The sequence below is a fragment of the Brachionichthys hirsutus genome, chromosome 13 (assembly GCF_040956055.1).
Source record: "Brachionichthys hirsutus isolate HB-005 chromosome 13, CSIRO-AGI_Bhir_v1, whole genome shotgun sequence".
Lineage (NCBI taxonomy): Eukaryota > Metazoa > Chordata > Actinopteri > Lophiiformes > Brachionichthyidae > Brachionichthys > Brachionichthys hirsutus.
Window position 1 is genome coordinate 10253241 of NC_090909.1, and position 26985 is coordinate 10280225.

At 45.3% G+C, this 26985-nt stretch overlaps 1 protein-coding gene across 1 annotated transcript in view; it reads right to left on the reverse strand.

The window, feature by feature from the left end:
• Nucleotides 1–26985, reverse strand: part of macf1a (microtubule actin crosslinking factor 1a) — a 98716-nt gene that overhangs the window by 19069 nt on the left and 52662 nt on the right. The window contains 12 exon segments of the mRNA XM_068746947.1: nucleotides 272–497; nucleotides 1951–2154; nucleotides 2258–2476; nucleotides 2650–2877; nucleotides 2989–3195; nucleotides 3755–3981; nucleotides 4672–4756; nucleotides 5031–5357; nucleotides 5967–6126; nucleotides 6388–6554; nucleotides 7998–8168; nucleotides 8257–8418. Coding sequence (XP_068603048.1) covers nucleotides 272–497; nucleotides 1951–2154; nucleotides 2258–2476; nucleotides 2650–2877; nucleotides 2989–3195; nucleotides 3755–3981; nucleotides 4672–4756; nucleotides 5031–5357; nucleotides 5967–6126; nucleotides 6388–6554; nucleotides 7998–8168; nucleotides 8257–8418 — 2383 coding nt within the window.

Sequence of the window (26985 nt, forward strand, 5' to 3'; positions counted from 1 at the left end):
ATAACACCAATAAGCGTTGGTGTTATTTCTGCTATCACACCATGCTGCTCAGTGGTTTAGTTGTAGTACTGGTGTTAGTCATGTCGTTATTGTGATGTAACATGGACGAAAGCAGAACTTTCTACTTTGGTAGAGTAGGCAGAGCTTTCTGCAGCGTGTGTGTGTGGACATAATCTATAAACTGAATGACTGATTCATTAACTGTGTCCAGTCAGACAATCTGAATGTTACTTTAGTGTTATCCAACATCAGACACAGCGCAGCCCCTCACCCTGAGCAGCGGGATCGTCATGAGCAGCTCGACCAATGAGCTCCTCTCCGCGGGCGCAGAGGGCGGAGAAGCTTGGCAGCAGTTTGTCCAGCTCCAGCCCCTGGGTTCGGTGCTCTGCCAGCTGATCCCTGATCTTCTCCACCTCTGCTGCCACAGAGGGAGGCTGTCGCAGCCGCTGGACTGCCCCCTCCAAGGTCTCCAACAGGGGGTCCATCTTGTCATGAAACTGGAGATGGTTAGAGACAGTGCAGTTATGAAGCGGAGGCAGCAGCATGGGGGGGTGGGGGGGGGGTTGCTGGCTGACACGTTGACAGTGAACGAATACCAAGGCATTGTGTGGGTGATCGGCCATCTGTGGCAAACAGCAATAAATACTACCCATGATTTGTTACAAGCAGGGGATGCAGACTTTCTAGTGACGTAATGAGCATTTGAATGTTTCACCTTCAGCACGTCATCCAGGTTGCCTCACAAATATGAACTCATTTACAACACACTAAAGCACCAATCTACCAGGTTCGGCCCATTCTGAAGGGCTGAGTAGCTTTATGGACAAGAGAATAACATACTGAAGAGATTCTTAGACACTTGAGGAAAATTAAATTCAATGATCATGACGTCCAATACATTCAAGTTACTGAAGGTTTGAATGCCATAATCTCAGACTAAAACAATAACAACTGGAAAGCGGATCTCACTTTTAGACAAGGCTCCATTAAGTTCTACAATGCTAAGCAGAGGGGATGCGCCCCAGCAGGTTCAACTTACTTTCATTGTCACACGCTTGGGATTGATGCAGAGTGGAGATTTAAATGAAAAAGGTTTGATCTAAATGTGTGAATTCACATTTGATTAGTCATCAAAATGACATTGCTAAAGAGCTGCCCGAGTAACGCCAGTATTCTTAGTCAGTGGTCTTACCTCTACCAGCTGGGTGATTGCAGTGATGATGGAGAAAAAGATGGTGTGTGGGTTGCGGGGCAACATACAGCACATCCACAATGAACGATGAATGATGGAAGGAGGAGGGACCAGGTTGTGAGGAAGAGTGGTGGACATTAAGGTTAAGTTAAAAAAATGAAGGCGGAGAGACAAGGAGGTGGGTGGTTTAGGACGGGTGAGGGACAGTGTCGCGGCAAAGTGGGAGACAGGGTCCGTTTAAGGGGAATGGTGGGGGTGGGGGGGGAGAAACAATGTTAAATCAGACATGCATAGAATATCAACAGGCAAAATCAATGCAGCAGCACTCAAGCGATTCAATGACGCGCCATGATATGAAATGCAGACAAACTATCCATAAAGAAAGCTTAGCTTCTGCTAACATGATATGAACATTTAAAATCTAACATAAGAATAAAGTAAAGAAGTCCAAAAAAAAACCCCAACTTGACATGAACTCCTGACTTTGGAAGCTAAATCTGCATTACCATTCAGCTCAGTGCAAACATTAGATATCAACACAGACATGCTGCTTAGTAATCAATCAGTCTGTTTTGTTTAGAGCTGCAGACACCAAGCAATGAAGCAGCCTGGGCCCAACAGATGGCCACTTTAAAGTATGTTTAAATATTCAAGTTTACGACATGACATTCTGATAGCAAAGTAATACAATTAAAATATTAGACAACGTTTTCCAAATCAGGCATTAATCAGTTAACCATTTGTCCTCTGTCTTTTACCTGTGCAGACTGAGACACTGCCTCATCGAGGGCAGCAGCACGACCTTTGACCCCCTCTTTGATGGCCACATAGCGCTTCTCGGCATCGTTGTAGCGCTGCGTCACAGTCTCCCCTTCCTGGAGGCTGAGCTCTGCCAGCTGAGGCCCAATCTTCAGCAGTTTGTCGATGTGGGGTTTATGCTCTGCAATAGACTCCCTGAGCAGCTGCAATAAGGGGAAAATAAGACAAAACAAGGACGTAAAAGTCTCATTTCTGTAGGTCTCAGTTGAACGCTGCATCAGAACACATTTGATTACATTCACATACCCTCATTTGGTCCTGCTGCAGGCGGAGAGCATCGCTGTCGATGGCTGGTGGAGGCAGCTGGGTGATGAGGGTTTCGGTCTCACCCAACCATGGTTCCAGTTCCTCATAGGTCTCCCAGAACCGGGCCACCAAAACCTGGGCTTGCTCCAGGGCTGAGAACCGCTCACCATGTGTCTGGCTGACTGCATCATAGCGAGCACAGAGAGAGCCCGTCTTCACCTGAAGAAGGGACACGGAAGACTTTAGCATTCTGCCGCTACGTGTTCTATAGACTTTCGTTTAATGTTCGCGTCCCTTAATTGTTTCCCCCTCACTACTGCTATCCTTAACATGTTACCAATGGACACAGGCGCTCCTACTCAGCCTCTTCCTCTTAATTCTCAGTGACTCACTATGAGCGCATCCTTTTGAGCCTCGCTGCAGGTTTCCAGAATATCGTCTCTGGTTCTGAGGAGTTGATCCACGGTGTCTTTATGACGGATGATGTCGATGTTGAACGCCCTCTGCACTTGCAGCTGGGCCACAGTCACATCTGGCTCCAGGCTCAGGGGACCCAGAGATGATAATTTACGTTCCGTCTCCCCAACCCAAGCCAGCTCTGCGTCCACTGCCTCCTCGTACTGAAAGGACAGGTTTAGCAGGGTCAAGTGTTTGTGGTGAATCAGACAAATAAAATGCATTTTTAAATAAAGATATCCAGCTCAACCTCCCAGAGAAATCGAATGCAGTACCTGTTGTGACCTCTGGATGGCAGCTTGAACAAGTTGCACCCTCTGGGTGATTGTTTCATCAGCCTGGCGGTAGCGTTGGTTGGCATCAGCCACCAAGCGGTCCAGGCCTTCGCGAGCTCGCCATGGTACCAAATCAAGTAATGCGCTGCCAACCTCATTTACAGTGTCCAGCACCAGACGCTTCTCTGCAGACACTTTCTTCAGCTCCTGCCAAAGTCAACAGGAACAAATAGTTTTACACAGGACAGGAAGCAATCAATAAAACTGCTTTAATGCAAACTATAAGCTCATCAGTAAAAACAGGTACAAGCTGAGTAAATGCATCTATTCAAGGGCAAATGTGTGGTGGACTAATATTCATTAAATATTATGTGAAAAAAAGTCATTGTAGAAAGAAACAAATAAAGAGCGGCAACAAATTAAATGGTGACACATCTTCAATGTAACCATGACAACACAGCTATTGATGGCTTGGTTGGAATGATAGAAAATGTCATCACAGACAGGAGGTGGTATGAAATTATTTGTTCCCTTCAAACATTTTTGAATAATTGGGGACAGTGTCTTTAAAATTAGTCTATAAATGTGGATGTCTGAGTCAGTAACGATTCATTCACTAAACACTGTGGTTAAATACTTTCAATCATTTAGTGTGACTGGAATAAAATGTTCTAAAATCACTAAATGATGGGAAAGACTGCATCTTGTTCAAATCAGCAGGAATAATGAACTCCACAGAGCCATGAACATAAATTGCTCCACCCACCTTCTGTCTTTCCTGGTACATGGGCGCGGCATCGGGTTCTACATTGTTGAGCTCCGCCTCTACACTGTCAAGCCATTGGTTGAGGTCATCATGGGCACTGGCAAATCGCGTAGCCAGCTGCAGCGCTTGCTCCAGGGTGCGAAGGGCCTTGCTGCTGCTGCCCGTCATCTCGGCATAGCGAGACTTGATCCCGTCCAGCTTCTCCTGGATGAGGAGAACTTCCTCACCTGCAGAAGGACGCACAGTTCAGGATGTCGCGCTAAAGGAATTTGAGCAACATCATTCAGGGCTGAATTGGTGAACCCTGTGCCAACTAGAGAGAAAGATCTTCATCTTAGTTGTCTTATTTTCAAAGCACCAAGTCGGACTCCATCAATCCATCCACCTGTTGTGTTGCAGACGAGACGAGCCGCAGCCGTCCCGGAGCCGCACAAAAGACAAGCAACCACGCAATCTCACGCTCACGGACAATTTGGGGTGACTAATTCATCTAAGCTGCATGTTTTTGGAGGTGGGAGGAAGCCGGAGAACCCAAACGAAACCCACGCAGACACGGGGAGAACATAAAAACTCTGCACAGAAACAAAACCCAAAACCTTCTTGCTGTGAGGCAACAGTGCTACTCACTGCGCCAGCAAGTAAAATTCCACATAGGTAAATTTAATTACCGAGATTTTGAGTTTAAATTTCTACATTCTGCCATACAATCAAGTCCAAACATGTAAACTCTTACAGAATCCCAGGATTACGAATGCCTTTCAAGGCCACAACGTTTGTCTAACGGCATACTGCTAGGGTTTCAGGTCAGCGTGGCAAATACGAGAACAGACAGAACAGTTCGCAGCACAAATGAATAAAAATGGAACTGGTATTGCATTTCATGTGTTTTCAGTAAAGTGCAGAGGGCGGGACGTTACCGGTGGTCTGTTTGAGTAAGGCTTGTCCATTCTTGATCGCCTGGTCCACCGTCTTCTTCCTGCTCACAATCTCATCATTCAGAGACTGACAAGAGAAAGAGCGTAACCATCAATCACAAAGATGCGTTATGAATCCCCAATTCAACTATTCGGCACAATTACACTAAGATTCACGTCCGTGCTATCGATGGGCAATGATTACGTTACGTTATGTACAGAAGGAGAAACATGGAGAGCTTTTAATGGACACTACAGAAATAATACTGGGCATGTATCCCTTTCTGTGATTTAGCTTGCAAACTCCCGTCGTCCTGTGTAGGGAGGATAACTCAGGATGTCGTGTCTCATTGAAACCGTACCAGAGTTTGTTTGTGCTGCTCGGCCAGCAGCCGAGGTTGGTAGCTCTGAACGGAGACCTGCCCCAGCCTCTGAGCCACCTCTGCCAGCCAGTTCAGCACCTCAACCTCATCTTCCCCGAACAGCCGAGCATTAGCCAGCGCCTGCTCCAGAAGGGCCGCCCGCCTCGCGCACCAATCAGCAAGTTCCGTGTAACCGGACCTCAGCGACCCGGCCCGCTCGCTCAACCAGTCACGATCCACTGGGCAACTGAGCGGGGTCAGCAATTGGCTGAGGTATTCAAGGTGGTCAACCTTGGCTTCATGTGAGGACACCTGCTCTTGGAGTGCCTGGGAGGTGTGTGTGTGAGTGTGTGTGTGTGTGTGTGTGAGAGTGTGTGTGTGTGTGTGCATTTGAAGGGAGGGTGAAGAGAAGTGAGAAAACAGCATAACAAAAGAAAAGCATGGATGACAAAACAAAATATGAGTATGCAAATGACAAATCATAAGTCTAACAAGAAATGAACACAAATGAATGAATAAAATAATAACTTCAACAACTTAAAGGAACAACAAAAACTAAACTGAAACGGAAACATCTTAGCAGGAGAAAAGGAAGAAGGGTGTGGCAGGTTTGTGGATTGTGTGCCTCCACCCCCCAATCCCTCCATTGAGTTCCACTCAGATTTTAAGTGACACTTTTATGTGCTCAAACAAGGAATGCAGAACTTGAACAAGAAAATGTAGAGTTTATGAATGGAGTTCGTTCATGGATGCACCAACGGTCCAGCCTTTACTTTGGTGAACATCTCAACACTAGTGAGCACCTTCCTACACATTTAGCCACATCTAAGTTCTACCCCTCAGTCTACATTGTCTTGGGATGATGTGTTGGGGTCCTTTTGTGGTTGGATGAAGAAATAACAGAGGGTCTTGCTAACACTGGCGCCTAACCAGTACCTTATGCTTGAGGATCTGCTGGCTGATCTTTGCTGTCTGAGTTCCCATGGGCTCGGCAGAGCTCAGGCGTCTCTCGGTGGCACTCAGCCAGTCTCCCAGTGGGTCCAGAGCTTCGTGGAACTGGAGAGCTAAAACCTGCAGCTCCTCCAACTGCCTTTGCCTGAAGGATGGGGAAAGGGAAACAAAGATTAGAAATGAGGAAGAGGAGTAGGGGGGGGGGGGGGGGGGGGGGGATTTACGGTAATTGAAAGTTTATTGCTTTCAAAGCAACTGCGCCCTATTTCTGTCACACAGCTGCCCTGTCTTTTCTTGACCATCAAAGACCAAAATGACTTCTCGTCAAGGTTGGATGGTACACCAGAGCCGACTCCTTGATCCTCCACGCCCTGGAGTCCACCCGGGCACTGTGGAGAGGTCTTACCTGGCATCAGCTTTGTCCAGCAGGTCGGTCCATCTCTCTGCCAGACTTTGGAGTTGGATCTGAATCTTCTCTCGATCCTGAGTCTCTGCTGTGTCTGCGATCCTTTCTCCTTCTGCTCGGATCATCTCTACAGTCGGACGGCGGTCATCTAACAACCTCTGGAGCAGCTGGAGGGAGAGAAATGACGATTAGCAGTTTGCTCCAGAGGAATTTGACAGAATACAGTAATACCTCGATATACGAGTACTTTGACATCCGAGTTTTCCAAGATACAAGCCAGCCTGTGAATAAAATTTTGCTTCCAGATGTTGATGCTAGATGGGCGAACGCTCCAAGTGCGCCTCGCTCGTTCATTCTGGCTGTATCTGTGAGTATTCTTTATAAGTGATGGGTGCAAAGAAAGCGAGCGGTAAGGACGGCAGTGAGAAGAAAAGACGCACGATGATGATGATGGAGATGAAGCATGAAATGACCGATCAATGTGACCGTGGTGTCCGCGTAAGTGATTTGGCACCGCAGTACGAGCCGCGCTATCTCGCTACACTTTGTCTTGAAGGTAAAACTCATAATAAAACCACATTCTATATTACAGTAATACTGTGTATATTTAGTGACTTGAGTTACGAGCTCGTATGTCAAAGTATTACTGTACTTTTATTAGATCTTATCTTACAAACTGAGAGATCACAAACTTACTCTTATGTGTTTGAGATAAACAGTTTAAAAAAACCTAAGCATTGCCAAGCTTCTCGTTTCTTAGGGACTGCCCCCTTCAAAGCTAATTATTATCATCTTTAAAACAGACACAATGACAAAAAGTTAGCCGCTACCTTTACATAGAAATCTTTAGAACTTTAATACTGGTAGGCAATATAAAAAGTATAAGCATCGCACGCTGACTTTCACTTAAGTACCGGTAGGTACTTAACAAAGATCAACCGTGCAATGAATGTACTTAAAAAGCAGCCTCAGTCTGCTTTCATCTTCCGGCTGGGCTAACCTGGAATGCACTTTGCTACTCTTTTCTTTGTCAAACTGTGACACAACTCTCTGTCACGGATGTAAACACATGTGATTGATCGCTGGCCTAGGCTGAAACACTCATGTGCACAAAGACAGGAAGTGAATGCTAGACAGACAAGGAAAAGCGTGTGTGTGTTTGTGTCTCTGAAACCACACAAACGCATGTGTCTGTTTTTTAATCCCAGTCTGACTGGAGCCATTTGGATGCCAAGCAGACGGGTCGTTGACTGTGTAGAAGTGTTTGCGATTCAAGAAGCTATCGTTTCTGCTTCAAGGACAATGAGAACATGCCAAGACCGATAATGCCTGAATTCAGTCTGGTGAGCAAAAAGAGATTTTTTTTTAATCTACTTTAATTTATGCAGAGAAGCTGACCAAATGCTTCACAGAAAAAAGGAGGTTGTGGGTGGCAGTAAATAAGAGCTCAAACAACTGCTTGATGATCAATGATTCAAAGCAACGAATGGAAAAGTGGAGGGCATTGGCTCTCAGTTCTGCTTTAATATAAACACACATGGAAAATGTCTCATCACTGATGCTTTTACATGCGAAGGGGGATTTTATTTTGCGCCGTTTTCTCCTTGTACCTTCTGTTCTTGAATCTGCGCCTTGACTACGCGGTACTCGGCAGACGGGGGTTTCTGATTGGCCACCAGCTCTTCTGTGTCGCTCAGCCAGCAGAGCAGTGGCTCCAGAGCATCCTGGAATTTGCCACAATGCAACAGGGCCTCCTGTAGCTGGGCAATCCGCTCGGCCACCTGAGGTCAGGAGCAAAAAGCTGGTATAATTTGGTGCACATGAGATCACGTCAGTGGAACCACTGGTTGTAGCCATATTGAGTCGTACCCGCTTGTTGAGGGAGTTCCATTGGAGGTTGGTGGTCTCCAGATCGTGTTCCAGTGCCTGGGTATCAGTGTGCTTGGAGGCGCTCTGGATTAGACCCTGACCCACCGCATTGATATGCAGAAGCTTTGGTTGAATGCTGTCCACCTGCTCTCTCTCCACAGCCTGGAGGTGGTTGAGAAACAATCAAAATGAATCAAAGACGAAGACAGGAGAAAACAAAAAAAGAGCAGACTTTGCTTTCAAATACAATTTTTTTCCACACAGATTGCTGAAGAAAAAAAAGTAAGTGATCTTTGCAACATAATGTATATATAGAAGCAACTGGATATGAGGAGATACACAGAGGAAAGAGAGGGGTGGAAGACAGGGAGGGAATGTCAGAAATGAGGGTGGAGGGAGGAGAAAAAAAGAGCAGGGGGAAGGGGGATTATAGGGATTAGGGGGTTAGACGCACAAGTAAGGGCCTGGCTGGAAAAGGCTGACTCGACAACACACGCACATTGCAGAGCACTCCAACACAATCGCACGGGTGCATGCAACCTTTACTTAATCACACAGTTGGAAAGCCTGCATGTATAACACACACACACACACACACACACACACACACTCACTCACAAATGACAATAGGTGCAGCCACTGGGACTAAAGACAACCAGACTTGACTTCCCCGTCCTAACAAGACATATTCACACAGCTGTGCTGTGAAAGACTGGTCCACGGTCACAACGGGGTCTTTGAGTAGAACAGGCGGGGTCCCGAGAACGCCAGAATTCAACTGAGTTGTATTCATTTAATGCTATTTACAGATGAAAATTAATCTGACAAATTTACATAGAATAAAATTGGAATTATAATATATTGTAAATTATCTGCAACATTTTCTGCAATAAAGTTTTCAAAATCCAGATTGCCAGATGAAGAATACTTGTATTTGAAAAGAAAAAATATGAGCAAAATTAAGGGAGCCAACAGTCAGAGTCACGTCTGACAAATAATAATAAAATAAAATGGTCCAGTCAAACCAGAGAAATCTAAATTAAAGTAAATTTGGTTATGTCAGACACTCCTTTTGTATCAAACAGACAAAAAAATGCAGAACAAAATGCATAATTTAATTAGCCTTTAGCTAGCCTGACTCTGCACTTCCTGCCATGTGACTTGTGCATATACTGATTGTGATATGGATGCTGAAACATTGTGCAGCAGTTCGTGCTACACATTCACCCGTAATAGTCTGGGCATTATTAGCCCTTTAAAACAGGGTGGATCATATTCGAGACACTTGGGCTTTCAGGGATTTTGAGACTTCTACATCATAAGTTTGATATTTCTTCCCTGAAAAACCTGATCATACAATCAGACACACACATCTACATTTTCCCTGAAAAAGAAATCCAGATTTAGCTACAATTATACAAATAACATTTTGTCCTGTTTTTTTACAAATTTGAAAAGTGTTCAGAATGTCTGTCTGTTGCTTTCTAATTTGAATGCAAGCTTTACTAGGACACGTTCCTGTCTGGTTTGTTCATGCGCTTTTCATGGGGGTTAAAGCTTGGAGTTTTTACTCCAGTTCGCTCTACTGTGGAGGAAAAATACTCTAAACCAACAGCTCTGGCAGTGAACGTGAGAAAAACACACATTCTGCTAGCTTCCTGTAAACCATCATTCTCTATTCAACAATTTGTCAAATCCACAGAACATCTTATACCATTTCATGTTATTCCACTAATTTCCTGACCAGCGGGACCACCGAAAACCACCAGCAAAATGAAAATGTTGGAGGAGCCCACAGAGGGAGAATAAGCCTGGTGGTTTAAAATGCTATGGCAGCCAAACCCCACTGGCCACACAAAGAGGAGACACACACACACACACACACACACACCCCACAACTGATTTTTGGTAAATCCTTGCCCTGGAGAAGGTTTGGCTTTCAGTGAAATACCTCTATGGCCTGGAAGGTGCTTCACTAGTTGTGGGTATTCAACTGGCAAATAATGAAGTACTGCCTCCCTCCTCTACTAAATACAACTCAAATAATTTACCTGAACAAGTAATTGCTGTTCCCACTATAAAATATAGAAAATGTGGGTTTTCCAGAAGTTTCCTTTTTTACATGATATAAAATACTCAGCCTGAAGCTCCATTAAATCCTTCCTGAGACCTCCCTTTAGCAACCAGCTAACAGACGAGCCCTGGACGAGAGCGTCTGCACACTGCAGCAATTTAAACTTCATCTTTATCACCATGAAAAAAAAACTAATCACGCCAAACAGTGGCAGGATAAAATTATGAAACCACAAAAAGGTGAATGCACCATAATATTAAATACAGAAATGAGGCCATATTTAGACACCTATGCTTTCACTGTGTTGAAACAAACACAAAACAAAGCCCAAATGTAAGGTTTAATAGCTTTCAAAGCCTTAGATTTGGATTTATGAAGTGTCAAGTATGTTTACAGACCTGAATTGAGCTGGAAAACTCAGCTGGAAGCTGGAAGATGTGTCTGTGCCTCGGCAGTGGCTCACAATCAGAGGGGTTATAGGTTTCTGCTCATCTGGTTTAAATATGGCATTAAACTACAGGTTCTCAATGCCAAGACGAGTGTGTGTCTAAATCCATGCACACACACACCCCCGGAGATAGATGACAGAGTTAGATGTGCGCGTGTTTTTGTAGAAATGCTCGTGCATAATTAAAGCTGTAGAGTTCTACAGATATTCTTCTTGTGTAACATCAAGATGAATGAGCTGTATATATTTGTGCTGCTGTCCACTCTGGACGCAGCTGTGTTGTGGCGTCGGGCGTCATAACTGCTCGGAACAGGAAGTCTGTCGGCCAGAACAACAACAATGACCGCAGCCATGACCCGCTCCACCCTTTGCCTTATCCTGGTGTGTGTGTGTGTGTCGGAGAGAGAGGGGAGCAGAAAAGGAAAAGGGAGAGTGCACCCATTCATCACCCAACATACACCGGGGGTGTATATAAACCTGTTATAGACCGTGTGCGCTTAAATTCCACTCCACTCCCTGTCCCTCCTCTGCTTCTGTCACCCTGTGATTTCTTTTTCACTCTTTTAGCCGATCTCTCTGCTCCCTCTCTCCCATCGCCGTGGCTGACTCCAGAATCCAGAGCTCTGGAAAATGTCCCACATACTTGTCATTCTTCCCCACCTCAGCCAGCACGCAGCAGCACACGCTAAGGCACTTAAATGAGCTGGCTGAATATCACCGCCATACTTGCCACCCCTCCTCCTCCTCCTCATCCTCCTCATCCTCCTGATCACTCATCTCACAGTCTCGCCTCTTCACATTTTCTGGACTGCACTGGCTTTTCTCACGTCAGCCGTTTAGGCAGGTGGCAAAAACACAGGGTTGAAGCCGATATGGATAAAGCAGGGGAACAGAAGTGGGTGTCTGACACAGGCTTAATAATTGCATTGATATGTCTCATCAGACAAACATGAGCTTAACAGGATGTTGTAATTGTAAAGGTTAAGGTTTTCATTTTGAAACTAATTTGCATCATCATGCCTGTGATGGAGTGTTTTGATTCGAATTTATTTTAAATGTTGCCACATTCTAATTGGTGGTCAGACATATGTGAAAACGTGAAAGAAACAAATTCACTTAAAATCAGAGAGGAACATAAAAAATTATAAAAACAAAGAAGCTACCACAGTTTTCTCACCGGTGTAAACTCAGGGCTGTGACATCACGTGACTTTGATGCCACCCTGAAACTGCGACTATGTCTAACTAAATGTGAATCATTGTGAATGTCTGAAACTTTTCATTTGTCAAACTAATAATGCAAAGCAGAGCATATACAACATTTAACACAGGATGATCAATATCTTCATCCATATGGAGCAGGAACATGTTGCTCCAAATAGAGACCCTCAGACCACAGAGAGAGTGAAATAAAACCACCGTTTTAGTCTATTCTAAAACTGAGGAGGAGTTGGTATATGCAGGTGATAAAATAAAAAAACGGATGGAAAAATTGAACTGCCCGAGTATTCTGTACCGAGGCTGAAGCAATTCTCCAGAAAGCATTACACCCCCCCCATCCCTAACCCCTCTCCTTGCCTCTCACTCTCTTCCTGGCTTTCAACCCTCATCCTTCCTCAGTCCCTCCTTTCTCTTATTAACAGAATGAGGAGTGAGGGGAGGAAGGAAATGGCAGAAATCTGTTTCCAAACTAAACAGGGACACAACTTTGGCAGAAAGGATTTGCTTTACGCCACAAACTGACCACCACAGAAACGAAGAGGTTAATGAATCCATTGATGAAACCAGTGGCCTCGTTTGAACATCAACCAACAATTGCAAATCTCATGCAAATGCGGCTTGTATTCAAAGCACAGTGGCTCAAACAATGCTACCCTCGTCTCACCTTCGTCATCTCACCAGCATGTGTTCATATCTTCTAGGGATGCTATTTTCCAAACACAAATACTTCCTTCAGCGACGTTAAAGTGCAGCTAATCGGCTCCCAGTGAAACAGACCGAGGAGAAAGCAGCTGATCACACAGAGACTAGAAACACACCAGCAGCAGGACGTCCACTCTATTACTAACAACTACAGCTTTCTTGTATGGCACACCTGGTATAGGTCTTGTGCCATACATCACATTTTTCTTTGTGTCTTGAGATGCCCATAAAAGTTCTAATACATCTTGTGCTCCTTCTTTCACTCACATTTGACTGCATTGCCACACAGGCAGCCATGATGTTCTTTTTAAGTATATTGCAAATCTAATATTAAATGTTTTTAAACAAGTTGATGTATAACAGGAGATCAGTGCTACTCTTACATCTCTAAGATCTTTGCTATCTTGCTGATCACAAGCAAGGAGGAGTGAAGCAGAGGCAGGCAGGGGGACAAAAACATGTAAAATCACTGCAAAATGTGATTTTTCGATTTTTGCTTTTTGTCACAAAGAGCCAACATGAAGAATCAACTGGACAAGTTTGATTGAAGACGTTTCACCTCTCATCCAAGAGGCTCCTTCGGTACAAAATGACTGGTAGAGAGTCCAGATACTGCTGTTGAAGCAGAAAACAAAGAAAGGACCGAAACCACCAGGACAATACGACTTCCCAGTTGCATCCAAGTTCAATGCCAATGAGAGATCAATGTGTTCCTGCATCTGCTTTCATGTTGTTCTGTATTATTATGAAGCACCTCCCCGTCCATCCCAGAGGCGGATGCTCAGTACCAGAATTATCACATCAATCAAATCATAAATATGCTGCAGGCCTGAAGGCACCTGCTTCCCTCTTTGCCTATTTAAGTGTGTATCCTCTCCTTGTGATCATTTTGGTTTGAATGTTTTACGTGGTAATATGCACACTATCAGATAAAGATGGAATGAGATGGAAGACAAGAGAGAGGCGCGCAAAAGCAACAGGATCAACTGAGTCCGGCCCACATTGTGCAGTTACATGGCACATTCTCATCCGATAGAGATTTCATTCCCCAGACAACATCACAAACGCTTTGTGTAGCCTTGTTGACAGAGGCAACAATCAGCCTTTAGCACAAGAGTATTTACCTCTCACCTTCTTATCACAGCAGCACTCACGCACAGAAGATGGGGAGGAGAGGCCTGGCTGAGAAAGGGGGGGGGGGGGATCTCATAACCCACTAAGGGCATGTGTCCTCTCTAAGATGTATAACCGAAAACATTCCGAACAGTCATGAATCATAAATGAAAAAGTGACCCAGCATTTCTGTGGTCACTCAGTTATATTAGTATTATACACATTTGAGAATCACAGCAATGAGTCTCAAGAAATACACTTCTCAGAGGAAATTATTATTATCTTCTTCACAAATACCCTATGTGTACATAACACTACTTTGTAACCTGTTAATAAACACATATGAATGTTAAAAGCTTGTAGTTTTTCCCAACTAATATCTAGCATTACAAAAAACTCTTTTCAGTTTCTTTCTCTGACGATCAAATGTTTTTCTCCCTTATCAAGTCTCGTGTTATTTATTACGTGCCGTCTGCACTGTGGCGCTCCGTATAGCTGTATTCCTCTGAGGCTCAGTGGACGTGGTATCTGATTGCATTACGCTGAAGACAGTGATGTGAGAGAGGGGTGAGAGAGCAAACAGATGAGGACTGATAATAAATGTGTTATACAACCAAACAAACAAACCCATTCTCACAAACACACATCTAGTCAAAGTAGTGATAAGCCTGCACAGGGGAGTATAAATGAGTTGTATAATGTAATAACAGAGGACCAGTTTGCATCACAGGCGCTGGATCAGGTGCATCAGTGGGCTCACGAATCATGATGTCATCCAGTGAAAAATAATCAAGTTTGTCTCTCGGACATGAAACCTCGACAACAGGGCTACGAGAGGCCACTGTTTATTTTAAGTTAAAAATAGTTTAGACTTGAGTGAAATGTTCTTGGACTTTCTAATATCACACAATGACTGTTTTTTTTAATATGGAAAAACTCAGCTAATGCAGAAACTGAACTCAAGAGACCATTCCTTCCATGTTGGACACAGATTAACACTGACAGTCCTGTGTGTCAGTTCATCGTGAGGCTAGTCTTCCAGCATTTATCGAATATCCATGTCCGGAACATCAAGAACCCTGTGATTATATTCTCAGAAGTCATCAAGAAAGCCTTTCTCTATTTCAAAATAAGCTGCTTCCACTAACACTGAACTTTCTCAGAACTTTCAAATCCTTCAGCAGCTTCTGTAATCTGCATAACTTTACCCAGCTGATTCAGCAATTTACAAGGGTAAGCACCACTTCTAGAACCATCATAGACCTAATCCTGACATCGGACAAATCTAGAATCAAAAACAGTGGTGTCATCGAGCGCAATTTAAGTGATCACAACATGATCTTCTGCACTCGAAAAATTCATAGACCTGCAGCCCATTGTCATACCACAATCAACTGCAGAACCATGAAGCATTACTCCCCAGAAGCTCTAACAACAGCGCTGGAGGAAACTGATTGGTCTGATGCTTTAAACTCCGCCTCTGTCGAGGGGACCTGGTCTTCCTTTAAATCTGCATTTCTGTCTGTCATTGATAAGATAGCACCCATAACAGCTGTTCGGGTCAGAGCCCATACAGAACCTGGATGAAGGGGGAAATATTGAATGCCATCAAGCTCAGAAACAAATGTTACTCTGAGTACAGAAAAACCAGCGACGAGGAACTACTTGAAAAAAGCAGAAAACTACGCAATGTGGTTAACAAAATGATAAAAAATGCCAAAAAGAATTTCTTAAATGAGAACATTGAAGCAAACAAAAGCAACCCACAAAAACTGTGGGAGGCCCTAAAACAATCAGGCTGCAGCAATAGACTCCAAACAAAAACCAGTAATATCTGCATTAACTCAAGTGGTTCACTCCAGACTGACAGGCTGGTGGTAGCTAATTGTTTTAACAGCTTTTTCACCACTATTGCCACCCTGTTGGTCAGCAAACTCCCCCCGCATTCAGGTCTGTATGGTTCTGACCACATCCAAACTCACTATGAGAAGCTAGGTGCTAAAAAGGACACTTTCTCTTTCACACCTGTAAATACCGTTGATGTGCTAAAACAACTAATTGCCCTTCAACCTAACAAGGCCACGGGCCTTGACAACATACCCACCCGGTTCCTCAGAGACGCAGCTGTCTCTATCGCCCCCGTGGTAACCCATCTGATAAATTTATCCATCAATCAGTGCCACGTCCCACAGGAATTCAAGACGGCGTGGGTTATCCCTCTGTATAAAAAAGGAAACAAATTAGAACCTGGCGACTACCGCCCTGTTTCCATCCTTTGTTCCATCTCAAAGGTTATGGAGAGAATAATCCAGGAGCAAATCAACCGCTACCTCGCCGAGCATAACCTGCTCTTTGAATTCCAATCAGGCTTCAGAACATCCCACTCCACTGACACGCGCCTCATATATCTGACCGACTACATTAAGCGTGAAGTAGACTCGGGCAAATACTGCGGCATGGTCATGCTGGACCTCCAGAAGGCCTTTGACACCGTTAACCATTCAATCCTATTGAATAAACTAGGGGCGATTGGTTTTGATAGCACATCAACAAACTGGATGAAATCGTACCTAGAGGGACGAGAACAAATGGTAGACATAAACGGAACCTTGTCCTCGTCCCTCCCGGTGAGCTGTGGGGTTCCTCAAGGCAGCATTCTAGGACCGTTACTGTTCCTCCTATACATTAACGACATGAGTGCTGCCTGTAACTGCAAATTGTTCCTGTTTGCTGATGACTCAGCACTCCTGATTTCGGGAGAGGACAAAGTGCAGGTTGAGGAGGCTCTCAGCTCTGAGGTCACCAGAATCCGTACTTGGCTTACGGATAACAAACTGTCACTACATCTTGGCAAAACCGAATCGATTCTTTTTGGGTCTAAACACTCTCTACGTGAGATAAATGTTAATGATTTCAAGGTCACAGTCGATAATACAGTAATCTCCAGCAAAGAAGAGATTACCTATTTGGGCTGTGTTCTTGACAAATACCTGTCTGGCGATAGTATGGCAACTAAGGTGATCAAAAAAGTCAATCGAAGAACAAGATTTTTGGGCAGAATGTCTGCTTTTGTCAACAAAAGTGCTCTCCGGACGCTTGCTGGAGCCCTCGTTCAGCCCCTCTTTGACTATGCTAGCACCTCCTGGTATTCAAACATCAAAATGTCCCTGAAAAGGCTCCAAACCTCCCAAAACAAACTGATTCGGCTACTCCTCAATCTGGGGCCCATGACCCACCTTCTTTCTGGACATTTTGCTAGCCTAAAATGGCTCAGGGTAGAAGACGGGGTTAAACAACTCAAAATGGGATTGGCTTTTAAAATAGTCAATGCAGCTCTGCCCTCAGTCCCCTCAATCCCTGCTTACCTGACTAAACACCTCCACAGATTTAGTGACACCCACAGCCACAACACGAGAGGGAGCTCAAACAACAGCCTGATTACCCCCTCCTACAGGACTAACATGGGTAAATCATCTTTTTACAATACAGCCACCCAAGGGTGGAACGGTTTGACTCCCGCCCTCAAAACATGCACCTCTTTGGCCTCCTTCAAAACGGCCCTAAAAATACACCTTTTAGGGGGACAGAAACGGAGATAGTCATCACGACTCTCTCCGGATCAAACCCCCCCTCCCTTTTTTTTGTCCACCTACGTTGCACATATTAATTGCCTTAGTAATTTATTGTAATTTACGTAATTTATTTATTGTCATTCATTGTCATTTTGCATCAGTGGTGTAATTTATCTTAGATTAATTGTTAGTTTGCATTGGCGGTGTAAAATCATTTTATTTTTGTTTTTCTAATGTTACGTTGCATCAATTGAGTTATCGAATATTGGTTTATTTTTATTTGTATTGTTAAATTTGTATTGTTAATTGTGGATGATTTATGTACGAAGGACTTTCAACGGAAACAAGACCGCAAGGGCTTTTTTGAAATGCTCCTCTTAGACAGGATGTTTGACTTCATTTGTACTGTAATACATGCTACTGTGTGACTGTACTTGTACTCTAACATTCTATCTAATAAATATATTCATCATCATCACAAGACAGACGTCTGCCGACATATGCCCAGAATCTACGACGTTGTATGGAAGCATAGGATTCTGTGGACATAGTATCTAAATGATAAAACTTTGCACTTGATCAGCATTGAAAGTAGGCTGCAGGCACACAGTTCTTTTAGCTTCACAAAAACCTGATCAACCTCAAATATGTCCATGCACTGCATATTATCACTGGCCAGTTTCCCCATAAGCAGCAACCCCTGTCTGAGAATCAAACTGTATTTAAAGCCCTACAACTCAAAGACAACTAGCTAATTATGGTATCTGTATTCCCCCCCCCGACACACGTTTTTCCATGCTGTTATCCACAGCGTTTAGATATCTGACCCAGCTCTGTATCCACGCTATGCCTCTGTGTCCACATTAAATGTGGTCATTGCTAAAAAAAAAGATTTCTGCTCAGCTTTTTCTGCTCATCTACCAATCCTCTGATTTAATCATGAATATATAAATGTAAAAATGATAAGTAAACTACCTCCCAGACACATACTCTTTCTTTTAAGTCCTTTCCCATGGCACATAATTAATGGCTCATCACAGTTCAATCTATTGTGGCTTCAATCTAAAGCAACTGCAGTGTTTAAGAAAAAATACGTCAGCTCACATCATGAAAATGAATCTTACTTTTTTACAGTTTTCATTTTGAGTCAATTATAAATAATGTAAAAAACAACATACCTCATCTTTAATGTTGGTGACGGAGCTTAATAATAGAGACACTGGTTCATTCTCTGCTTTGGAGCTCCTTCCTGATTCTAAGAGGAGGTCTATGGGACAGCCTGTGGGCAATGGCCGGAGCAAGTCGTTTTGAGTCTTATAGGCCGGTGGTTGACCCGTCTCGGTCTGAGAAAATAAGCTCTGTAGCAAGCCAGGCTCAAGTTGGTCTAATGCATGATCTGTGTATGTGACTGAAGGGAAGTCCAGTGCAGAACCATCCGACTCCCAGTCACTGTCCCCTGCCATGGATCCAAGGACAAACTCTACACCATCTATCCCAGATTGTGTCCCTTCAGAGTAGGAGTCCAAATCCAGCTCCTGAGACTCTTCACAGTGTGAGAACACATCTGAGGGGCCAGGTCGGAGCCGTTCAGGTGCCGCCATGTAAACAAAGCTGTCAGGGGAAAGGATGGCTGCCTCTTCATCTGGGTCTGTGCTGGAGGGAGGTTTGGGGACAGGACTTGGGGGAATCGAGTCTTGAAGTGGAGATGGGGGACAGTCACTGGGGTAATGGGGAGGCACAGACACAGCCAGGTAAACGAAACTATCTGATATCACAAAGGCTTCAGAGTGTTTTGCATTCAACCCAGCAGCTTGAGAATCTGATATAGGTGGTGACTGTGTTAAAGAGAAAGAAGGTGCTGAATGAGCATGTGCAATAGGAATAGTGCCTGAATTTGGAGTGCCAGTTGCCACTTCTGCTGTAGTTTCCAGATTTGGACCTTGTTCATGCATGTCCAGTCCTGAAAGTTCATCTGTTTCTGAAGAAAAACACTTCTCCGTCTCACAAAACACTGCTATGGAAGGAGGTAATGGATCATTTTGGCAGACGTTTTGAATGTTAACATCGCGTGTACACTCATTGTTGTTTTCATTTTCAAGTGTATGCAAAGACTCAAAGGACCGATTCCCGAGAACTCCCTCATTACTGTCAAAACCTGGCTCAGATTGGTCATACATGTCCCACTCCATTTCCAAATCATCTTCCTCTTTCAATTCTCCTGCTTCCTGCTCAATCTCCTCCACCACTCTAGCATAAGGGTTCAAAGGGCTTTGGGATGGAGTGGATGCTCTCTGTTCACAATCCTCACCGTCGTGATCTGATGTTGCCCCACTATCTGGATCTACTCCGGTCTGTGCATTCTTCTCATCTTCACATTCTGGGTGAGTAAAGTCACGAATACCAGTTCTGTCAGGTTGCGATACGAGGACCCCACTAGAGTCGGACTCCAGCTGTTGACCAAGAGCAGAGTCTGTTGGCAAACTCGTCTCCTCTTCTACCTCTGTCTTATCCCCGTTGCAGTCAACATCACATTCTTCATCAATGAAACAATGTTCCTTTTCACAGTCCAGGGCTCGTGCCAAGTCAAAGCTGGTAATCCGTTTCATGTGATCGAAGACATTTGAATTTGAATCATTTGTAATAGTCTCTAAACCTGGTGCAAGGCTGTTAGGCTCTACAGAGTCAACTGCATCTAGAGGAAGAGTTCCTTCAAAATCAACCCCAACAGTGTTTGTTTCCTCTCCCCCCTCCTCCTCCTCTTCCTCTAAACAAGGAAGGATGTAGGGATCAAAAGGCTCAGGGTCTACACTCATCTCCTCCCCCTCCTCTCCTTCAGCCTCTTGACATTGTCTCTCTAGCTCCAGGAAGAGATCATCTGATTCAGCCTCCGAGCTGGGGCAGGGTGAGACACTGGGTACCCCAGAGCCACCAAACCCTGTAGGGGGAGTCAACAGTGGCCAATGTCCAGAAGACCCAGTTAAATCCCACCTCCCTGATTCCAATGTCTCCATATCCCAAGGCTGATCAATTATGTCCCTGTTGTCTAATTTAAGAACTGCCTCCCACTCTCTCTCCTCTCTCTGTGCTCTCTCCTCCTCTGCTTTATGCCTTTCATTTTTCCATGTCTCCTCCTCCACTGTTATTTTCCTGCACTCTTCCTGTTCCTGCACTTCAAGCTCTGCAAGTACACTGCGTTCATCCTCCTCAAATTTGAGCTCAGATGCTGTGCGTTTTCTAAGCTCACTGCCCTGGGCTCCCCAACCAAGCAGGCCCTCGTCACCTCCCTCCTGGCTGATACAGGGGGAGAGAGGCAGTCCCCCATACACTAAATCCTCCTCCCCCTTCAGGAAAGGAGATGGGGGGTCGATGAGATAAAGTGACTCTTCATTCATATTGCTTTCATCGTCCAATAGGGGGGGCAGTGGAGGGAGTATAGGGAAGTGGTGCCTCAATCCAAGATGGGTTCTTTTTCCTGTTGATATACTACGAGGCCAGGTGCGGGCCTTTGTAGGAGGACAGAAGACTGGTTTTGGTGGGATGAGAGGAGTATTGTCCCCCTGGTCCTGGTCCAAAAGAGGAGAGTCCCTCTCTGAATCTGAGGTTTTCACTGACTCCACAGGCTCCTCTGGGATCAGTCTAATTCCAGCTTTAGAAGAGCTGGTGGTCCGTCTGTGGCCCTCTCTTGTTAGCTCCATCTGTCTGAATATACCGGGGCTGTGCGGTGGCGTATTTCCAGGAGTCTGGTGTGCCAAGGTCTGGTCGAATGCTGGTAACTGTTCTTTGGTAGGCAATGGTACCACATGGGTCTGTTTCCGTTGCTTGTGAACCACAGAATGAATCTGCTTTTGCCTGTTGGGAGGATGTTGCTGGGAAGGAGGCACTGTGGGTGTTAAAGAAGGTGAGGTGGACACGGGAGGAGTTTGGGGTACAGACGATGTGGGGGAAGGGCTATAAGGAGCTAAGGACAGAGTCGATGATGTAGGGGTGGAAAGGGGGAGGTAAGCTGTAATGGGCTGAAGAGGAGAGAGAGGAATCCCAGCCCCAGACAGACGTTTTTCTGCTCCTTCAACAGATGAGACCTCAAGTCTCTCAGCAAACTCTGGATAACTTGGGGGCAGAAAAGCTTTCCATGAGCGACGATTCGGATTGTCCTTCCTTTCACCACCTTGATGACGTCTCTTGACCACAGCAGCTACCCCGCCTGAAGAAGATGGGGCAATAGGCAAACCTGAACTTACAATACCAACGGGTGGTGATATTATCTGAGGATCGCCAGTCAACTTTAAGGCATCAAAGATCACTCTTTCATCTAGTTTCTTCACTCCACCAATATTATCTGCATTCCTGGAAACAAAAACCCCAATTAAATCAGCCCCAATGGTGCCATTACTGGAGAGTGTACTTCCCTCTCCTCTCACTTCCCCACCAGAGCCTAAAGTACTTCTAGAAGGTTGACACAGTTTGGTCCCTTGGTCAATCTGTTCATTGATGCGCATAGTATCATATATGGATCGCTGGGGGACATAGCAATCCTCTATGTATGCCTCATCCTCGTCACTTTTTCCAAGACAGCGGGGGTTCTGCCTTAAGCAGTCAGGACGACTTAGGGGCTTCCCCATTCTGTCCTTTTCGCTTCTGCTGGGCTGCTACAAAAACCTTATTGTTTAAGTTGCAGGCGTGATAAATTTAAATCAAAAAACAGAGAACAAAAAGGGGATCTTTGTGAAAAAAGCAAATTCCTTCATAAAACGTCCTGTCCAGCAAAATCACAGTCTTGTTTGTATTTCACATTCTCAAAAAAAAACCCGAAGGAAAAATACATCAGCCAGTTTTAAGTATGTAGCTGTCTTGCCTATGTGACTTCCAGAGCAGCGTATTTCCTTGGTCTTTTTGAGATGCTGTATGGCGTCAGCAAGGGAGTGAAAAAGACAGCCCTCCCCCTCAACACCATATTAATCACCAACGCTGTTTATCTGAAGGACTTCCAAGAATGAGGGAGAAGTAGAGGGACGAAAGGAAAGAAAGAGTCACCATCGCTCTCTCGCGCCGAGAAGCACAAAGTCCAACGTGAGGCGAGTACCATCCAGATAACACCACTTTGTTCGGCTGTCCGACTCCGAGAGTGCAGCTCTCCTCTCCATATTCATGTCATTCCCGAACCCCTTTTTGGTCTGAATAAGCACCTGCCTCCTTCCTCTCCATTCTGTCTCCTCACTGTGGACAACTTCAACAGTCTCAGTGAGAAGCAGGGATTGAAGTGTAAAAGTCTCCTTTTAAGGTGAGAAAGCCCACTCTCTGTTATATAAAAGAAAGGCTGCGTGGGTCGCAAAGACTAGGACAATACTCCATGGATTTGTTTTACTTTTATCTTCCTTTGTTAAAAATGTTCCCTGCAGAAAGAATGAGTGTGAAATCCAGTAAATTAAAAACAGGAAAAATACAGAAAACGTCTATCCATAAGAGATTATCGAGGCAGGTAGAAATCCCTTTACTAAGTCACTGCCACTTTGAGGTCTGGTGAGCACTCAAGCAGTCCATAGCTTTTCCTTTACCTTGTCTGTTCTGTCCTCCCATCACAAAAAATTAGGGCTTCATGCCTGAAGGACAAGCCCTAATTTTGTCTAAGACATCATCACCATCCTCACAGTCATCATTAGAGAAAAATATTCACTCCACCATGGATAAAACGGTTTAGAAAATGTTAAATCCAGAACAAAGAGCGAAGCAGTCCATTTTGCGTGAAGAAATCCCCGTCGAGTCTCTCCTTTTATCTTGCTTTCTCTCTCATCCTCAGACGAGCTCCAGGGGAGAGGCGATACAGTAGATTGAAAGCTGGAAAGGTGGGGGAGAATGGCGTAAAAGAGGGCATCTGTGGGTATTCAGAAAAGTGTGTGTGGGGAGGGGGCAGGATCCTGAACCAGCCAGGACAGCAGTCAGGAGAGCTGGGTAGTGCAGGGAGTCGTGGGACTCCAACCAGAGGGCAAAGACCCAGACAGCCCTCGCAGCTCCGGTCCACGCTTTGCTCTGCAGGCAGCGTCTTTCCCTTCAGCAGTTGACAAGCCCAGTTCCTTCACTCGTTCCTTTTGCGGTCTTCTTTTTTCCTTCTCCTTAGCCGGCGCTGAGGATGAAGCGAAGTGCCACGCAATCCCAGTTCCTCTTCTTTCTTCTCCCTTTCTTTTCTCCCAGACGCGTGGCCAAGCTTTACTCGCTCTTTCACTCCCAGTCTCTGTTCTCAGGCCACTACACAACTGAAATGGTTTGCAGCTGCTAAAAAAAAATCTCCCTCCTTTCCTCTCACTCGCTTGTTGCCGCCCCCCCCCCCCCCCCCAGCTCCTCTCGCTCTCTCTAACTCACTACCCCTCCCTCCCTGCTCTCTCGCTGTTTGTGTTTGAATTCAGCCTCCGTTTGTTCGGTTTCCTGAACTGGTATTAAAACACAGGAAGTGCTCCAATCATTCTGGCTTCCTCTCAACCCCTCACAAAAAAAGGGAATAAAATAAGAACAAGAGACAGGAAAAATGGGGGGGAAGAGAGAGCGAGGCATAGGAGAGTTACAAACTGATAGAGAGACACTGGGTACGGAGACAGAGTAAGAGAGACATCAGCTGATTATGTCTCTCAACAGACAACACCGCTTGAAAAAACTACGAATTTAAGAAAACGTACTCCAACTATTGAATGTAGAACACAATAAAGGCACCAACTCTCTCTCCCAAAGTTGCCAGAACTGGAGGGACGAGAGAGAAAGCAGCTTTAGAGACCCCTCCACTCCGGGGCTAACTCCCTTCCACCTTTGGAGAACATAACACTGTCCTCAGTGTGAAATGATACGGAGTCAAACAAAAAGACAGAAAGCAGAAAGGAGGGAGAGATCGAGGTAGAGAGGGGGCTGTTAGCCATCGGTAGAGAAAGGGGTTCATCAGTTATGAAGCATGATTTTTCCTTCATCCTCACCCGGGATGGAAGCAGCGAGTTCGGTAAGAACCGCAACGGCTTCCTAGATGAGCTGCAGTCCTTGTTACGACAGAGCCGCCAGTATAAAAATATAAACATGGAAAAGAAATAGACATACAAAAGTCTGTGATATTCACAGACTCCACTTGTGCATACCCGTCTGCACCTTCACTGAAACCCAATCCGGCTGGGGAGAGTGTGTCGGGCCGAGGGGGCCAGGAGGAGACGGGGCTGTGCACAGAAAAACAGAGGAGGAGGAGGGTGCCGTCCGCTTCTTCAGGATGCCACATGGGGGGGGGGGGGGGGTTACGAACAAATGTGGCATCCTGCAGGCCCATTGCAGAGGAAGACGACTTGTTTGTCTCTTTCTATCCAAAGTGACAGACTTGCCAGAGACCGTTGTCATCCTTCCTCTCGCCTGTTTGGTTGATCTGAACCACAGCATGCCTGCCTTCCGTCTTTATCTCTCCTTCACTTAACTTGCATTGAGATTTCTAACTCCAACAAGCGGAGCTCCCCTTTTCTCAACTGTTGCACAGAGCGGCCCGTGGCCTGCATGTCAAACACGCTAAATACTCCACTCTTTCATTTGTAACGGCACGTCCCTCCCTCTCCCTTTAAACCGGCCACCCCCTCTGTGTCAGTTACGCTGCAGCTGTCATTGCTGCGTCCAAGGCAAACGTCTTCATAGAAACAAAAGGGGTTTGTCGCTGGTGAGCTACGCCCGCCCACACACATGCGCAGAGCTCCCAAACTCTCGCGCGACCCACGGCTAACCGACAATCTCCTTTACACAGACCACAATGCAATTTAAATCCAAACATTCACAGATGCGGGCCAGCTACCAAGAGAGAGCAGAGACCAGGCAGCAGGGAGCGAGAGGCTAAATGCATTAGCAACAATCAGGCATAAAGGACAACCGTGAATGTATTCTCCAACCCTTTCCTTGTCTGACTCACCGATGAGCAGAGTCATCCACCCAGGACCCCTCATAATCTGTGGATCTGCCCCTCCCCTCCCAATCATCTTTAGCCATTCCTCAGTTCTTACGACATGTTTGAGAAGCACAGCACAGACCGACAGAAGAGGAGGAGGGCAGTGTTGAAAGAGGAGCTAAGGGATGACAGGAATAATGGTTTAATGTTCCCTGAAAGGGGGGGGGGGGTCGTCACACTGTGGACTAAAACTCGACTGACTTGGTGTTGGATCACAGCATCCGTTAAACGGCCTGCCAGTCACAAAAAGACTGTCTGTGGCGGGAGACCAGATGCAGAAATACAAACACAGGTTGGGGGGGGGGGGGGGGGGGGCACACACTTGTTGACTTTTCTGCCTGGTTTGCTTGCTCATGGTGGAACACCTGTCAACGTGATTCAGTTCTCCGTCTTTCCTTTTCGGTTCCAAAGCCAGAGCAGATCTATAATCTCAGTGTCATTTTCTTCTTCTTCTTCCTTCAACATCTCGTTTTTTCAATATCTCTCCCATAATCGAATTCTACTCCCCCCGCCTGTGGTATCCTGGCAGCAGAAGGAAGTTAGCAGCCATTTTGCTTTCACGCTGCTGATCCTCCCTCCTCCTTCCCAACTCTCTTGAGTAGTTCTATATTAACAGAGCCTTTCACCTGCCTGCGAGTTCGGATGAAAGCATGTATTGTTCTCAACCTTCTGAAGGCAGACAGACGCAAAGAGACCTGGAAGCACGCCCAACCGCAGAGCAAATAAGGCATGAACCTCCAGAACCATGCTGAACGGGCTGAATTAGAACTCCCGTCAATCATCTGACAAACAGCTGCCACTTCTGACCGTAATGGAAGCATCACACTTTGCAGATTTTATGGCTAATATGCCAAGTGTGTGCAGGTGGGGGTTACTTAAACCGGCATGTGCGCACACATTCTCCTGCACAAATAAAGCCTTCACATGCCCCCCCCCCCCCCCCCAGCCTGGTTCTCTGGTGGTGAGGTGTGTCTTTAATCTGCTGAAAGTCTAAGGTGTTTAATGTCTACGCACGATTACTGCAGGAGGAACTTTCCACATTATAAACACTTAGGAGGTTACTTCTCTGCACTGATTGGAATCTTTGTGTGACAAATATAGCCCGATCCTCCTTTTTTTTCTTTTTTTTTAAACTCTTTGAGTGCCATTGACGTCTAAAGACATTTTTTCTAACCCAAACATTCACCCCCAACCCCGACATTAAAATCTGCCGCTCTTCAACGGCCAATAACTCCAGGAAGAAACATGGTAGGAACACACCTGATTTTTTTCCTGAAGAAAGAAGAGACTTTAAGGTTCGGTGTGTGCATGGTCATAGTAAAGAATGTTTTGTGTGGCTTGGAAAATCAGGAAAAATGCGCGAAAACTGGGGCACTCCGCATATAGCGGAGCTGAAAATGGCTGGCACTCAATGAGTTAATTGACCCTCCCTCTCTTGCTCTTCAACACACACACCAAACATCACCTGTGACGTTGCCTACTGAAAGGTCACTGCTGGAGGTCATCTCTCTTTTTCTTTGAGGCTGCTCCACCTGGTTCTCCTTCTCACTAGGATCTTACACAACTAGAGAACAACGAAGCATCAAAAGTCTCGTGTCTGTATTTCTGCACTGATGGACTTTTTATTATGGACTATTTATTTCTGTGTTTAT